Here is a 17,086-nt window from a genome sequence, read left to right on the forward strand (position 1 = left end):
GCTGTTCTCCCACCACACCTCTGGTCTGCCTGATTCAATAATACAGTGGTACCTCAGGTTAAGTACTTAATTCTTTCTGGAGGTCCGTACTTAACCTGAAACTGTTCTTAACCTGAAGTACCACTTTAGCTAATGGATCCTCCCGCTGCCGCTGCGCCACCGGAGCACGATTTCTGTTCTCATCCTGAAGCAAAGTTCTTAACCTGAAGCACTATTTCTGGGTAAGCAGAGTCTGTAACCTGAAGCGTATGTAACCTGAGGTATCACTATATCCGGATATCAACCCTAACGCATCAGGCCTTCCTCTCCTTTCAGGAAACAGGGTCTTAGGCCTGTTGCTCTAGCTCCTAGGTGCCAGATAAACCAAGGTTCTGAGCTTCTAGTTTCTCTAGCGCACTAAACCACGCATGCACACATGCATATATGCCCTCTCTCTCAGAGAACCCAGGAGTCCTGGCTCTTATTTCTGCCTCCTCTGAACTGAAACCCTGCTGGCTTCCCTGTCACATTGAGGGAGTGAGGCACAGTTGCTTCTAACGGCTAAGAATAGCCTTGCACTATGGCAAGCAGCTTAGATACCTCTCCTTTCCTCCCCACCCCCTCCAGCCCAGTCACTTCATATAAGGGCACGGCAGGGCCCATGGCTTGGTGCTCTCATCTGTCTTGGAGGCTGGGCTGGGCAGCCATTGGCTGTTGGCTGAAGGACTAATCTAGGCCAGCTGTAGACGTCGCTCATACAAACGGTGGGCTGGAAACTGTATATTCCTACCCCTTAGCTCTCCTTGCGGGCTGACGGCCTTTCTGAGTTGCTTGCCTCTGAGACTTCTGAGTGTGTTGCTTCCACCCACCCCCTTCTGCCATGCCTTCCTGGAAGGTCCTGACAATGGGCCTCCTTCTGGTCCTGCTCTGCTCATTCAGGCTCCCTAGAGCCCTGGGAGAGGAACAGCACCACCACCACGAACACCACCACAGAAGCCAGCATGAGGGCGAAGGCCATCACCACCATGGACAGCATGACGCTGATGACGACGACGATCATTATCACCATGCCAGCCACCTTCATGAAGCAGGGCATCACCATGATGATGACGACGATGATGATGAGGAACACCATCATCACCACACTGGACATCATCATGCAGAGCACCATCATCATCACAGTTCCCACCACGATGACGATGATGATGATGATGGTGGTGATGACCACCACCATGGCAAGCATCATCAGCACCATGAACATCATGGTGACCATCACCACCATCATGACGACGATGATGATGACGACGATGATGACCACCATGACCACCATAGCAAGCATCATCATCACCATGAACACCATGGTAACCATCACCATGACGACGATGACGACGATGACGACCACCATGACCATCATGGAAAGCATCATCATCACCATGAACACCATGGTAACCATCACCATGATGATGATGATGATGATGATGACGATGACCACCATGGCAAACATCACCATGAACACCATGGTGACCACCAACACCATGATGATGATGATGATGATGATGACGACGATGACGATGACCACCATGGCAAACATCACCACCACCACGAACACCATGGTGACCATCACCACCATCACGAGCATGATGATGATGATGATGATGATGAACACGACCACCACCATCAGAAGCATCATGGTAGCCACCACCACCATGATGATGATGACGACGACGATGACGATGATGATGACAATGATGAAGAGGAACACCATCATCATGAACATCATGCTCACCACCATCACCATGAGGATGATGATGACGACAGTGAAGAAGAAGAAGAAGAGCATGCCGGTCATCGCCATCACCATCCCCACAATGACGATGACCAGGAAGAGGCCCACGGGCGCCATCACCATAAGGAAGCTGGCGAGGGCAAAGAGCACCGCCACCATCACCATCACCATGGTGACGAGGAAGACGAGTCTGATGAAACGGAGTCCAAGGAAGAAGATGAGGATGAAGGGCACAAACACAAGCACCCCAGGCACGAAGGCCATGACAAGGCCAAGAAGCACCACAAAGAGGGAGAAGGTGAGAGAAGCTTATTGGGTGGGGTAGGGTGGGATGAGGCCATGTTGGCTTTAATTAGGGTTAACCAACCCCTGGCTTTCACAAATGTCCCCAAGGGCCCATAAATTGTGGCTGCCCTCCCTTCCCTTCGAAGGACCCCGTGCTTTTTGCCACCTAGCCCACACAGAGAAGCTCTTGGCCTTCCCCACACACTTGGCGTCCCTCTTTGCTTAGCCCGACTTTCTCCCCTCTAGCACCAACATGCTGGGCCCCCAGAACCACCTGGGGTCTCCCAGCTGCCCTCTAGAACCTCCTCCCTCCCCCACCGGGAGGGACCCTTCTGGGCATCTGTATCTATGTCTTTCTTTTCCATTGAAGAAGAGGAAGATGACGAGGACGACGAGGACGACGAGGAGTACGAGGCAGGCTCTCTGTGCCACTACTGTGCCTTCTGCAAGGTAACGAAGGAGAAGCCTTCGCCCGCATACCTGCTCAGCTCTCCAGGGTGGGATTTGACCGCCCAAACAATTTGTGGTCGAGCCTTAAGGGTCTCTTCCTGCATGCCTCATATCTTTGCCTGTTCCTGCTTTAGTCCGGTCGCCCATTAATCCGCAACATGACTGCTTTCCCTGCTCCCCCTGAAGCAGGCATAAATTTCCTTCTCATTGTCCTCTGATGAGACACCCTATCGGCCGGTGTGTGGATTTTACAATACGTCGTCACACTTTTCCTTCCCTTTGGATCTGTGGAGGAGGAAGATCTGCCTTCATCTCTCCATGGAAGCAGCCTGGGCTTAACTCTGCCATGGCTTCCCCTCTTCCTGTCCTTGTTTGCCGTTATGTCTTTGATGAGAGTCTGCCTTATTTTGGCACAACCTTTTACATGCATGCTCGTTCCGAAGGTCTGGCTCGGAGATGGGTTGTTGTTCCTGTGTTCTTCTTTGCCTGGTCCCTGCCTGCAACTCCCTCTTCCTCCCCAGATGGATGGATACGGTGCCCAAACTATACATGAGATAGAGATTCGTGATCTAGGGAGGCCCCATCTTCTACTTTACAGTCTTCTACTTGAAGGTGTCCTCTGTTTGAAGGGCTACCTGGTCCAGGTCTGTTTTAAAGATACAGAGCTACAGGGCCTTGGAATTGCCCATTGGTAGTTGGTACAGCTAGGGACACGGGTGGCGCTGTGGGTTAAACCACAGAGCCTAGGGCTTGCCAATCAGAAGGTTGGCTTTTCGAATCCCCGCAACAGGGTGAGCTCCCGTTGCTCGGTCCCAGCTCCTGCCAACCTAGCAGTTCAAAAGCACATCAAACAGTGCAAGTAGATAAATAGGTACCACTCCGACGGGCAGGTAAACGGCATTTCCGTGAGCTGCTCTGGTTCGCCAGAAGCAGCTTAGTCATGCTGGCCACATGACCGGCTGTACGCCGGCTCCCTCAGCCAATAAAGCGAGATGAGCGCCGCAACCCTAGAGTCGGTCATGACCGGACCTAATGGTCAGGGGTCCCTTTACCTTTACCTAGTTAGTACAGCTAACCTGGGTCTTCCCCACCATGTTAAGATAGAACCATAGAATTGTAGAGTGGGAAGGGAATCATTCTAGTCCAACCCCCCTGCAATGCCGGAATATTCAGCCGTCCCACAGAGGGATAGAAAAGAAGTTGGAAAAGAGGTTTACGAGCTACAGTATGGAAAATTTAAGCAGGAACTAAGAGCTTCCAGAATAAAGGGCATGTGCAGAGTGCCCCTCCCTTGGACCTCTGTGTTTAATATGACAGCTTGGCAATACAACAGTATTCCTTTGTGGGGTGTGTGAGTGTGGGGAAAACATTTTATGATTCCTGGTATTGGTGGATGCACGATTAACAAATGCTGATTATATATCAATATTTATTGACTCTGTTTGCATCCCTCCGAGTTTGGCTTTGGGTCGATGTCAGTTTATTTGCTCACCAAGGGGGTCAATGAACTTAAAAGCCTGCGTGAGCATGGGCACGATTGGGCCAGTGGTCTGACAGTTTCGCATGTACAGCTGTAAAATAGTTTCATAGACAAGGTGACGGAAATAAACTTCACCCATGGGATTTCTGCTTTGTTGTGCCTATTAAAGACACAGGAGCTTTGGTGGGGGATGGGGAAGGTGCCAGCCATATCTTGAGGACTAGGCAGTTGGGGAGCAGGGAAGAATTAGGAAAGGGAGGGTACGTTTTGTGAATCACAACCTGTCTCTTTCAAAAAATTAGAATTGCACCTCCGTGTCACTTTCTCCTGGAATTTCATGTGACTGCAGGAGTTCTACATACAGTACAAGTCTATGCCCGCCTGACGCTGATGAACTTCAACTCCCACCAGACCCAGCAAACAGGGCCAGTGGGCAGGGCTGATGGGAGTTGTAGTTCAGCAACACCTGGAGGGCCAGAAGTTATCCCATAGAGAGGGAGAAGAAAAAAAGATGGATGCAGAACTCAGTGCAGGAAAGCGAGCTGCTTTGATTGAGCAGCCAACTGAAAGCAGCTGAGGAACCTGCAATTTGGCAATTTCAGATCTTTTTTGCAGGGGCAAACAGGCTGAGAATCCAGAAACGGAATAAACTGAAAGTTTTTAATGTGTGATTTTAGTGTATTTTTTGTTTCTGTGGAAGCCGCCCAGAGTGGCTGGGGAAACACAGCCAGATGGACGGGGTACAAATAATAAATTATTATTATTATTATTATTATTATTATTATTATTATTATTATTAAACAATAATTTATTATTTGTACCCCGCCCATCTGGGTGGCTTCCAAAAAAATATTAAAATACTGTAATACATCAAACATTAAAAGCTTCCCTAAACAGGGCTGCCTTCAGATGTCTTCTAAAAGTCTGGTAGTTGTTGTTCTCTTTGACATCTGGTGGGAGGGCGTTCCACAGGAAGGGCGCCACTACCGCGAAGGCCCTCTGCCTGGTTCCCTGTAACCTCACTTCTCACAGTGAGGGAACAGCCAGAAGGCCCTCGGTGCTGGACCTCAGTGTCCGGGTAGAACGATGGGGGTGGAGATGCTCTTTCAGGTATACTGGACCAGGGTTGTTTAGGGCTTTAGCACCAACACTTTGAATTGTGCTTGGAAACATACTGGGAACCAATGTAGGTCTTTCAAGACCGGTGTTATATGGTTTCGGCGGTCGCTCCCAGTCGCCAGTCTAGCTGCCGCGTTCTGGATTAATTCTGGAAATATAGAATGAATTGCAAAATAATATTTTCAATGGGGTTCTGGTGATGGTGGTTTCCTATGTGGTGATGAGAAGGATAACTATAGGGTTGTGGGACCGGGATGAATTGGGGAATTGCCACAGAACTTCTTGGCATGCAGATGGTCCAGTAGGGTTGGCAAAGACCCCTGCCTGATGCCAGAAGACTCACTGCCAGTCAGGGTAGACCAATCAAAATTGACCAGAAGCTCCCTGTGGTTCTATTGGGACCCTCCAGGGTTATTGTGCATTTACGATTAGTTGTGCCCATTATGATATTGGGGCAGTTACACGTGACCCCGCCTTCAATACTGTTTACCTCTGCAAAAGTTTTGGAGTGTTCATACTGCATACCCCACAAATGTCCTGGGAAAACTGGGACATCCCATTTTTTCATGCAACTGCATGAGGGCCATTTTGGGCGCCGAGATCTTGCTGCGAGAAAAGTGCTTTTTCAGGGCCACGAATCTTGCACAGAGCCCCAAAATGTGCATTTTGTGGGGAGCGCATATTTTGGGCTCTGTGATCTCGCATGAGTCACATGACTCATGCACAGCCACAAAGATGCGCATCTCAGTTTGGGGATTCAACATGTTAGAGGGTATGATACTGCTTCATTGAATACCCCTTTTTTGGCATAAACCTTATTAGGGCTTATCAAGAAAAATACAATACTTAATATCAAATATCTTTTCCTCTCCTTTTTTGTCCAAACTAAGGCTGTGTTCTAAATACTATTAAAAAAAGCATAGTGATACTGCTTCATTTCCAACCAGTGCATGCCCTGAAACTTCCTGCTGCAGCTGTGTGACTTTTCATACTGCAAATGTTCTTGTTTGGGATGCTTGTAGTTGTTGTTTTTCGTCCTTCTTTTGTTGTGCTATTGTCAGTGCTTTTTCAGGGGGGCACAGGGGGACGCATACCCCTAAACATTTTGTGAATCTTTGTACTTTTGCCCATTTACTATATTTATTTTTCTCGATTTGAACTATAAAATGGTGGTTTTCTTGCATCAGAATGAGAGTACCCCTAAACACCTTTTTAGAAAAAAAAGCACTGTCTGTGGTGCAAGGTTGCCCTTCCATATGGCAAGAATGCAAGAATGCAAGAATGTCAGGGAAGCATCACGGAACAACTAATAAAAGGAAATGTTGTATGAATTTACCACTAATGCACTAGTATTGCAACCACGACGATATACGATATATGATATCTTCATTATCATTGTCCCATACAGAACAATGAAATTGAAAATCTACATAAAACCGTCAAAACCCCCTAAAAATACAATATACTATAGAGACTCCTTATACTGCGTTTAGAACCAGAATTGCATTTGCGTAGAAACTGTTTCTCAGGCGGCTAGTCCTGGTCTTTATAACCCTGTACCTTCTTCCAGAAGGCAGAAGCTGAAAGAGATCATTTCCGGGGTGTGTACTATCCTGCGCTATCTCTGCAGCTTTTTAATGCACCTGGAAGCATATATTTGATCTAAGGTGGGGAGAGTGCACCCAATTATTCTCTCTGCAGTCTTTACAACCCTGGACAGCATTGTTTTTTCCCTGGCCTTGCAGCTCCCAAACCACACACACAGACCGTAAGTTAATACACTCTCCAAAGTACAATGGTAAAATGCCATCAACAGGTCCTTTGACAGATTGCCTGCAAAAAACAAACAAGAAATCCACCATTCTGAAGGTATCACATGGGCAGAGTGGTTTGGTTGTGGCACACAGGACAAGAAGAGCTGTGCTGAGGACTTTGCCACCCAAACAGACCCAGCTAAGTTTTTCTGAATTTCCACCCCCAGGATTGCGACAAGTGTGACAAGTGCCCCTGCAAAGAAGGAGACAGCAGCGAATACTGTGCAAGCTGCCAGGTTGGTGCCCCTCCCTCCTCCCCACCCCTCCCTTTGCCCCAGACTTGCTACTCTGGTTTTGTGAACCTTAACTACAGCAGTGCCCTGCCGGCAGTAACTCCTTTTATCTCACCCTCTGCAGTATTGCCACTTCTGTTACGTTTGCCCTGTGTGCGAGACGGCCTGTGCACCCGGTGAGTTGGTTTCCCCCTTTGCGGCTTTAGCATTGGCGTGGGCAGGTGGGATCTACTGGCAGACCTGTTGCATGATTTGTAGGAGATCCTGCAAGTTAGCAGTGAGGAAAAGCCTCTTTTCTAAGTTCGGCTGCTGAGGTGAAGAAATATGTGGGTGGGGAGGAAGCAGGAGCGTATTTTTGTATGGTAAGTCAGCGGCCAGGACACAAAACAAGTCCTTGGCTAAGGACAGGGGTCAGCAAAAATTTTCAGCAGGGGGCCGGTCCACTGTCCCTCAGACCTTGTGGGGGGTCGGACTATATTTTGAAGGGGAAAAAATGAACGAATTCCTATGTTTAGGGGTACGTGTACCCCTGCGTACCCCCACTGGATTGTTATAACAAAATAAAGAAATCCCTATGGAAAAGTGTGTTTTAAAATTTCCTGCCCTCTGGCGCCATCTGGTGTTGCATGTTTATAGCACATCCAAATCGCTGTTTCTTTACTAACATTGACAATTCCCTTAACATTTTTTTTTAGTTTTATATGCAGTACAGAGCAGGGGTCAACAAACTTTTTCAGTAGGGGGCCAGTCCACTGTCCCTCAGACCTTGTGGGGGGCCGGACTATATTTTTTTTGTGGGGGGGGGGGGGTGAACGAATTCCTATGCCCCACAAATAACCCAGAGATCCATTTTAAATAAAAGGGCACATTCTACTCATGTAAAAAACCAGGCAGGCCTCACAAATAACCCAATGATGCATTTTAAATAAAAGGGCACATTCTACTCATGTAAAAACACGCTGATTCCCGGACCATCCACAGGCTGGATTTAGAAGGCGATTGGGCCAGATCCAGCCCCCGGGCCTTAGTTTGCCTATCCATGGCTAAGGATATGCGCAGAGGCACCCTGTTCCTTAATTTTAGGCTACATACACACCATACGTTTAAAGTACACCCCCCCCCCAGAGTAATGGAAATGGTTGTTTGTGAAGTGTGCTGGAAACTGTAGCTCTGTAAACCTAGGATTCTTTAATTTAAATGTGCTCCAAATGTATGGTGCGTACTGAGCCTAAGGGTATGTTTGCACCTGGCTCCAGTTTGTGGGTCTTGGGTTTTTGAGTAAAAATGGAAGTAGATCCCTGAAGCCTGCTGTCTGGCCACCTCTGGGTTAGCGGATCGAGTGTCAGACCTGGACTGGGTGGCTGGGGGTGCAGGTGGCAGTGGCTAGGAAGGACCTGGATTCAAATCTCAGCTGAGCCCTCTAGCTCACTGTGTCGTCTCGGCCGAGCCACCACGTCGCCACATATTCCGCTCAGCCATTCTCCACCCCCAGAATGATTGTGAGAAAATAGGCTGAACGGTCTATGTCCCTCATGCTCCTTGCGAAGAAATAAGCAATAAACACAGCAATAAACAACTTCATAAAGCTTGTTTTAATGGGGAGACATAAGCTCAAGATGAGCAGGTGGTAAGTGCCCTAGGAACAGCAAAATCCTGATTTGTTCTGTTTTGTGTTTTGCAGGGAGCATCGTGGATGAATTATCTGGAGCCTTGTTTCAGTAAGTAACAGCCCTTGATCCCATTCGAATCCTAAGGGGAGGCAGCAGCTGAGCTCCAAAATCTACTTCCTCCCCTTTACTTGTGTTGCAGCCTCTACCCCTGGAGAAAGGACAGCCAGGATCCAGCAGAGATCCTGCAGCTTTAACCTCCAGTCTTGTCTCAGCTTGCCACATAAAGCTGGGGAAACTCTTTTCTTTCGGCCCTCAGTTTTCTTCGTCTGTGAAATGGGAACAATATGAGGTCTCTCTCTCTCAAGGCATTCAGATCTAGGACAGGCATCTGTTTAGAAAGGAGACTGCCTGCTCATTCCATGTAGGCAGCTGTGGCCCCTTGGAGAAGGTGCAGGATAGATGACTGTTGACCAGAAATAAGCAAAAAGATTGTAATGAAAGACCCTAATTTAAACCCTTTCTTCTCTTTTTCTTTCAGGACATTTGCCACCATCTTTGAGCAGCAGGAGCATTGAAGCGCCCCCTGGTGGAGAAACCAAAGTTAGGAGGGGGAGGGGGAACCAGGTGACCCTTGATTTTATTTTTTTTGAGCCAAACTGGGTGTGATGGAAGATTCCACAATTCTTTCTTCCGGAGGTTGTTTCCCCACCTATCATTGTCCTCTCAAAAATGTACCCCTGTTGTTTTTCTCCCTTGGGTCCTATTTATCCCCCACATCTGGAAAATCTGCTGGGAGTTGGTTTTGAGAGGATACCCGATGGCAAGAAGGGAGAGGGTTAAGCAGCTGGACTTTACCCAACCCCCTACTTCCAACTTCTGCCTCTCACAGGACTTTTCATTCTTAAAAAAGCAGCTGTTGGAAGACACGCAATTTCAGAACTGGCAGTCATGTGTAGTCTGGCTTTTATAATTAGCCGGGAGGCCATCCCAGGTAGGCCGCGGCCTGATAAGCAAGAAGGGTGACCCGCATTTACTGAGCAAATTCACCCTGGGGCAAGGGATTACTAACGCCTCAGTGATGCACATTTCCCCAGCCTTTGAATAAGTTTGAGCAATAGCTCTCCTGAGCAATAGGTTTCCTGCTCATGCCTCAGCCCCCAGGCAGGGAATCTGTGGTTTTCTGGATGTTATTGGACTCCAACTCCCTTTAATCCCTCATATTGGCTCTGCTGGCTTGGCGTTGATGGCAACTGGAGTCCAGCAACCGTGGGGCAGCTTCAGTTTCCCCCTCTCAGCCTCAACTGAACAGGCAATGGGGCAACTCACACCGTGCAATTTTGAACCTTTGGGCTACTTGCTGCAGAATTGCACACCGACCAGCTTCCAGATGTTTCCCTTTGAAATGTCTCTTCGGAAACGTTTGTGCCCGAAACCTTTTGAAAGCTTGATCTGTGGTGATGGTGTGGCATTGCTTTTTCACAGATGGGTGTTGCATGCTCTGCAACACTTCTTCGATGAAAACAGGGGTGTCCTATTTAATAATAATAATAATAATAATAATAATAATAATAACAACAATAATAATTTCATTATTTATACCCTACCCATCTGACTGGTTTGCCCCAGCCATTCTAGGTGGCTTCCAACATATATAAAAAACATAAGAAAACATTTTGAAACTTCCCCATACAGGGTTCAGATATCTTCTAAAGGCTGTATAGTCACTTATCTCCTCTGCTCAGGGATCATTTAACTCCATACCCTCCAACATTTCTCTGATGAAAACAGGGATGTCCTAAGGAAAAGCAGGGCATTCCAGGATCAAATCAGAAACTGGGACAGCTTCTGTAAACCCGGGACTGTCCCTGGAAAATAGGGAAACTTGGAGAGTCTGGTGTTGATAACTTGAGTCATAAGGAATAAACACAACTGGGTGAACCAGCTTCTAAACGGCTTTACAATGGCCTCATCACTCTCGTCACTGCCATTTTCTCCCCAAGGAATTCTGAGCATTGTGGTTTTTATGAAGATGCCAAAGAGTCTGTCGAGTGTCACATTGTCTCCTTAGCATTACCACAGTCCCTTTCTGATACACCATGGGTGGGAAACCTCTGGCCCCCTTCCCCCAGTGTTAGGTAAAAGGTAAAGGGACCCCTGACCATTAGGTCTAGTCGTGGCCGACTTTGGGGTTGCGGCGCTCATCTCGCTTTATTGGCCGAGGGAGCCGGCGTACAGCTTCCAGGTTATGTGGCCAGCATGACTAAGCCGCTTCTGGCGAACTAGAGCAGCGCACGGAAACGCCGTTTACCTTCCCGCCAGAGCGGTACCTATTTTTGTACTTGCACTTTGACGTGCTTTTGAACTGCTAGGTTGGCAGCAGCAGTGACCGAGCAACGGGAGCTCACCCCGTTGTGGGGATTCGAACCGCCGACCTTCTGATCGGCAAGTCCTAGGCTCTGTGGTTCCTCCCTCCCCCCAGTGTTAGTCAACTACAATTCCCATCATCCTTGGCCATTGGCCATGCTTGCCAGGGCTGATGGGAGATGGAGTTCAGCCTTATCTGGAGGGCCAAAGGTTCCCGATTCATGTGATAAGCCATCCTGTGGCTCAGGCTACACTGGACTTTGCTAGAAACCCAAAAGCTGTTTTTTGAATGATGTTAAGGGCTCCTGTGCATTTAATAAGTTCTCTAAAGCAGGGAATTTTTAACAGGTGTATGATAAATTGCCCTGCACTGCAGAAATGGCGAACCTGCTGCCTTTTGAATGTTGCTGGATTTTGGCTTCCATCGGTCCCAGCCAGCATAACGAATGATCAAAGAGAATGGGAGTTATAGTCCTTTGATATCTGGAGTGCTGCATCTTCCCATCCTTACTGTCTTGGCCATCTGTCTTGAATGCTTCAGTTGAGATTACAGCATGACAAGGGGGGTTGGACTAGTTGAGCCTTGGGGGTCCCTTCAAACTATACGATTCTATGGTTCTATTCTGCACTGGCCCCTTTTCTCCTTGCACGTCAAGCTGTGCCTGGCAAATTCCCTTCATCCACACAAACTGCTAGAGATACAGAAACGTTCTCCGCTTTCAAATTTAGAGTTTTGTACAGATGCAGAATATTTTGCCTATCTTCTCCTAGGGCAGAATAAGCCAACGTGAAGGGCTCCCCCCTAGCTCTCTCATCTGACCAGCATGGCCAACAGTCAGGGATTTTGGGGGTTGGGAGTCCAGCAACTTCCGGATGGAGCTCTGCTGGCTTACACTAGGGCTGTGGTCTAAACCATGGAGCCCCTTGGGCTTGCTGATCAGAAGGTCGGCGGTTCGAATCCCTGCAATGCGGTGAGCTCCCGTTGCTCTGTCCCAGCTCCTGCCAACCTAGCGGTTTGAAAGCACGCCGGCTCAAGTAGATAAATAGGTACCACTGCGGTGGGAAGGGAAACAGTGTTTCCGTGTGCTCTGGCTTCCGTCTCGGTGTCCTGTTGCGCCAGAAGCCATTTAGTCATGCTGGCCACATGACCCGGAAAGCTGTCTGTGGACAAATGCCAGGTCCCTTGGCCTGAAAGCGAGATGAGCGCCACAACCCCATAACTGCCTTTGACTGGACTAAACCATCCAGGGGTCCTTTACCTTTTTACCTTATTAAACCAACATGGGAAATCCCAACTGAAATCTGGGTTGTTATTGCTGTGCAAGAGGAGGATGGAATGCAAATAGAATCTGCCAAGAGATGCACATTTGGCAGCTTCTTTTAGGAGTTCAGAAGCAAAAGGATGCAGGGCACTTTCCAGACAACCTGTTTATTGTGTTTATTCGCTTGGATTTGTCTGTGGGAAGGTTAGATGATGTCATTGCCTTGAAGCACTTTCATTGTGGTTTCCCTTCATCACAAAAGGCGGTTTTTTTGTGGGGAAGCAGGTTTGTTGCACAATACCTTCCGATCAGTGGAAATTGTGCAACCCCTGAGTTTGCCATTATGTGCTTGAGTCCCACCTGGAACTTGTTAGTCTGGAAGTGCCCTAAAGGTACAAGCAGGATACTACCTGGCAGCGTATTTTTTTCCAAGAAGCAAATTCTGCGTATACGAAGCCTGAAGACAAAACTGCATGTTCGTATTTTGGGACTATCCTGCTATGGCTCAGTCCAAAATCCCATCTCTCCCCCTCTCCTATCACGGATACTCCACCTCACCTGCCTTTTTTATTCTTAATTTATAGCCATTGCTTTGTCTTGTTTCCATGGAAAATAAAAACACGTCTTCTTTTTTTGCTTCCAACATAGTTGCTGTTTTTTCCAAAGTCTCTACCTATGGTAGAGTGAGAAATTGGGGTGAATGGGAGGGTATTTCTTCAGGTTTTAGAAAGGTTGTAATTAACCCATCTCCCCCAGGCTCTTCCCCTCTATATGTTCCCTTCCCCAGTTTTTATCTCTTTGCTAGACAGACACTGCTATCCCACAACTGCCTGGAGTGGAATTCTGAACACCACACACTCAACACATTCTTATGCCACTTTACCTGTCATCGTTCTCCCTAAAGAATCCTAGAATCTTTAAGTTAAGAGTTCTTAAAGAGACCCTCCTAATCCCCTAAAACAAAAACAAAAAACCCTACAATCCCCTGGGAAGAGGGAGTCATTGCTAAACCACTCTGGGAAATGGGGGTTTCCTAGCACCCTTAACAAACTACAACTCCCAGAATTCTTTGGGGGAAGCCATGACGAAGTGGTATAAAAGTGCCTTAAATGGAATGGTGCAGTTGTACAGTGGTACCTCAGGTTACAAACGCTTCAGGTTACAGACTCTGCTAACCTGGGAGTAGTACAGTGGTACCTTGGGTTAAGTACTTAATTCATTTCAGAGGTCCGTTCTTAACCTGAAACTGTTCTTAACCTGAAGCATCACTTTAGCTAATGGGGCCTCCTGCTGCCACTGTGCCACCAGAGCACGATTTCTGTTCTCATCCTGAAGCAAAGTTCTTAACCTGAGGTACTATTTCTGGGTTAGCGGAGTCTGTAACCTGAAGCGTATGTAACCTGAAGTGTATGTAACTCAAGGTACCACTGTACCTCGGGTTAAGAACTTTACCTCAGGATTAGAACAGAAATCACGCAGCAGCAGTGGGAGGCCCCATTAGCTAAAGTGGTACCTCAGGTTAAGAAGTTTCAGGTTAAGAACAAACCTCCAGAACGAATTAAGTTCTTCACCAGATATTACTGTAGTTCCAGCAGTGCTTTTTTCCTGGGTATGCATACCCCTAAACATTTTGTGAATCTAAGATTGGCCTCACTGAGGGGCAGTATATCAGTATAAGTAGGAAAGTGAGAGTATACCCCTAAACATTTTTTTAAGAAAAAAAGCACTGAGTTCCAGACATACAATGCTGTATCCTTGTTAAAATCTCAATATTCTCATTCACACATCAAAGGCAATCGTAGGCAGTGCTTTGCTGACTGGGACATTTAACACGTTCTCAAAATACTTTCTTTCCTCTGCTAGCTCCCCCTTCCCTCTTTTAATGGCTTAAGTCCAATGTCTCTGCACTGCCCCCCTCCAAAAAAATTCAGATGATAAAAAAATGGCCAGCCTTTTAAACTGGAGATACACAGAACATCTTCACATTGGTATTTTCCTGGTGGGTCAGTTGCTGGGTGCGATCCTAATTGCTGTCTCTCTGGCTCACTCTTAACCAGGAGTTCGATAATAAATGGACTGCTGCAAGATTTGAAAGAGGCAGGGCAAAGAATTCAGGAATAACAGCACCATCCCTGTCCCACCACCGACAAAAATTGCCAAATTGAATGTCTCTTTCTAAAGGCAGACAAATTCTTCACTAAAGCGAGGCAGGAGAATATGGAAGAACCTCCACTTTTCTCCTTCATGTGGTGGGGGCAAAGCAGACAGGGGGCTCATCCGGACTTCCTCTTGTGTTGCCTTTCTAGGCACGGGTTTGCCCTTGAAAGAGTTGTGCCTGAGCACTTTTATTTATTTAAGTATTTATTTGGCCGTGGCGCTTTCCCTGTGGCCACTCGCTCTATACCACTGAATCAGAGCAAACCGAAATCCATGGGGAACCCAAATTGCCATTTGTTCCAATTCAGAGGTGAGGAGAGGGGGGTTTTGTGGGGAAAGTGTCGGGGTTTGGGGGGGAAGTGCTCGGACAAAGAGCTTTAAAAAGTGGGCTGGGATGCCTAGGAACCGTAGGGGAAAGATAAGTGTGGATGAGCCGTAGTTTAGTCCCCTTAGTGTGAATAGTACAGAAGTGAGGTACTTTACCGCTGAAGTCAACACAGGAGTAAACTACCGCTGTTTGAAGAGGCGAATGTGAACACACCTTCCTCTCGATAATTTAATTTAGGTTCTGTGGGATGTGAGCTCATTCGCCTTTGTGACTTGTGTCAGTTCAAATAGGTGCCCAGGTGCTGATGTTTCCCCAGAAGGAGCAAGTCTCAAAAACTGGGCTGATTTTGGCTTCAAGTCACCTCCCTCTCCCTCCTTCCCTTGTTTGTTCTCCATAGGATCTTGGATCCGTGCAAGGCCCTGGCAGGGGGATGGAGACACGCTGCAATGTGTTGTTGCCCCAATTATCCTGCAAATGCCCCCTAACTAAGCAGACCACACATCCTTGATGCTACATGGACCCAGAAGACTTGCTATGGATTGGGCAGACACAACCCAACCCCAGTAACTTCTCTTTATAGAAAACCTGGCAAAACACTCAACTTCCTTATGGACAGAGGAGTGGTTGCAAAGGGAGGGGCCTTTAAGGTGCAAAAAGCCTGGGGCGGATTTTTTTTTAATTTTTGCACAGCATATCTGTGTACCTTGGCAGTGGAGGCTATTTTCTGCTCCTGTGGTGATGCGGTTTCCAAGGGCACAATTTTATTTTTGTTTAAACCCAAATAGGAAAGGAAAAGCAGCTGTTCATTAAAAGGGGAGGAAATAAAGGTGTTTGTTCAGGAACACAGCGAGGAAAAGTCCAACCCAGTTTCCTGGGTGTTGTTGTTGTTGTTTGCACCCTCAGCTGTATCCTAAAATGGAACCCGTTCCTATAGACTCCAATGGGAGCCACTGAGAACTGAACCAAACTCCTGGCCACAAAACCCCATCTCAGGTTCTTTTTTGTTATAATGCAATCCTGTGGTTCAGTTATGGTAGCTGGAGGTAGGATACCAATCAAAGTTCATTAGGCAACCAAATGCAAATTGTAGCCAGGATTCGGGACACCCCCAAACGAGGGTAATATTAATAAACCAATGTCAGGATCGCACTGTTAAAAATCACAACGCTGGCGCGACCTTGGTGGCATTGCAGGGGCCCCAAATGTGGTTGCTACCAGGACTTACTTCTGAGTAGACAAATAGTTAGGGCTGCCCTGAATTCAACAGGTCTGATTCTCAGGCAAGTAGGGTTCGAATCGCAGCCTCGGCATTGTAGTGATTTCCCTCAGACTTTGGCTGGTCTCGCTAGAATATAGAAGATTTGGGGGTTTATAAAGACTGTGACAGAGAACGACATTTTGGGGGTGTTGCCCAGTAAGAGAGAGAGATCCTTCAGGCAGTGTTCCTTGTTGTTCAGAAGAGAGTGCTTGCTGTCGAATTAAACAAAAATCTGGAGATCCTAGAAAATCTTTTCAAACTTTTTTTCTTTTTCTTTTTTTAAACATTTCCTATCACTCGCTCCACTGCGGCCCCGCCATCCTCTCCCCCTCACCTTGAGGTAAACTGGAGTTGAGGTGAGCAGGAGATCTCTTCTGCACCACCTCCGCTTCCTGTTTGCCCCTCACAATCTCCCTGATAAGAATTATTTTTTAATTATTTTTTTGTCAAGGTTGTATTTTTTTTTCTTCCTCTCCCCCACCCTCCCCACTTTCATGCAAAACAACCCCCTTTGGTTTGCCCCTCACCCCCGCACACCCTCCCCAGGAAAAAACAAAACAAAACAAAAACAAAAAAGGCAGAAAATATAAACATCAAATGAAAATTATGGGCGTGCAGGGGGGAGGGGGTGGGGGGGGAGAGAAGGACACATTATTAAATTAACAGAGAACTTGTAACGGCGGTCGAAAAAGAAATTCAATTTACACAAGATTCCACAGCACAGATATACACAGAAAATACAACTCTTATATTACAGTAGTCTTGGAGGGAGGGGTGGGGGGGTCTGTGTGCCATATTGTAAAAGTCCAGAGTTCAATTGCCCACCCCAGGCTGAGATCTCCCTCTTGCGGTTTGAGCATCTCAAACCTGAAATCCTGACTCCCTGCTCCTCTTAAGAGAAAGAAAGAAAAGAGCCCACCGTTGGCCAGGATACAGTTTTGTCCTACCACTGAGCCGGGAT

General features: G+C 47.3%; 1 protein-coding gene and 2 long non-coding RNA genes across 6 annotated transcripts; 2 read left to right on the forward strand and 1 right to left on the reverse strand.

The window, feature by feature from the left end:
- The first annotated feature begins 677 nt into the window (after positions 1 to 677).
- HRC (histidine rich calcium binding protein) lies at positions 678 to 13,023 on the forward strand. 4 transcript variants are annotated; one of them, XR_013832333.1, is made up of 7 exons: positions 681 to 2,063; positions 2,421 to 2,500; positions 7,081 to 7,149; positions 7,271 to 7,322; positions 8,828 to 8,864; positions 9,295 to 10,891; positions 11,242 to 13,023. XR_013832333.1 is itself a non-coding variant. In XM_079948502.1 (6 exons), exons 1-6 carry the CDS (start codon positions 860 to 862, stop codon positions 9,329 to 9,331), a joined length of 1,470 nt encoding a protein of 489 aa, XP_079804628.1. In that variant the 5' UTR covers positions 678 to 859; the 3' UTR covers positions 9,332 to 13,023. The 4 variants fall into 4 exon arrangements, 2 of the variants coding, with proteins under 2 accessions (XP_079804628.1, XP_079804627.1); XR_013832334.1 differs by having other exon boundaries at positions 9,295 to 10,886; positions 11,236 to 13,023; XM_079948502.1 differs by having other exon boundaries at positions 678 to 2,063; positions 2,430 to 2,500; positions 9,295 to 13,023.
- Positions 12,502 to 13,468, reverse strand: LOC307200119. Its single transcript, XR_013832335.1, has 2 exons — positions 13,434 to 13,468; positions 12,502 to 13,397 (listed from the first exon to the last, which is right to left on the reverse strand). It is a non-coding gene; the product is annotated as an uncharacterized lncRNA (long non-coding RNA).
- A 348-nt stretch (positions 13,469 to 13,816) lies between these two features.
- On the forward strand, positions 13,817 to 16,846 carry LOC307201209. Its single transcript, XR_013832650.1, has 2 exons — positions 13,817 to 14,898; positions 14,984 to 16,846. It is a non-coding gene; the product is annotated as an uncharacterized lncRNA (long non-coding RNA).
- Positions 16,847 to 17,086: the final 240 nt, after the last annotated feature.

This window comes from Podarcis cretensis, assembly GCF_951804945.1.
Source record: "Podarcis cretensis genome assembly, chromosome: 13".
Classification (NCBI taxonomy): Eukaryota; Metazoa; Chordata; class Lepidosauria; order Squamata; family Lacertidae; genus Podarcis; species Podarcis cretensis.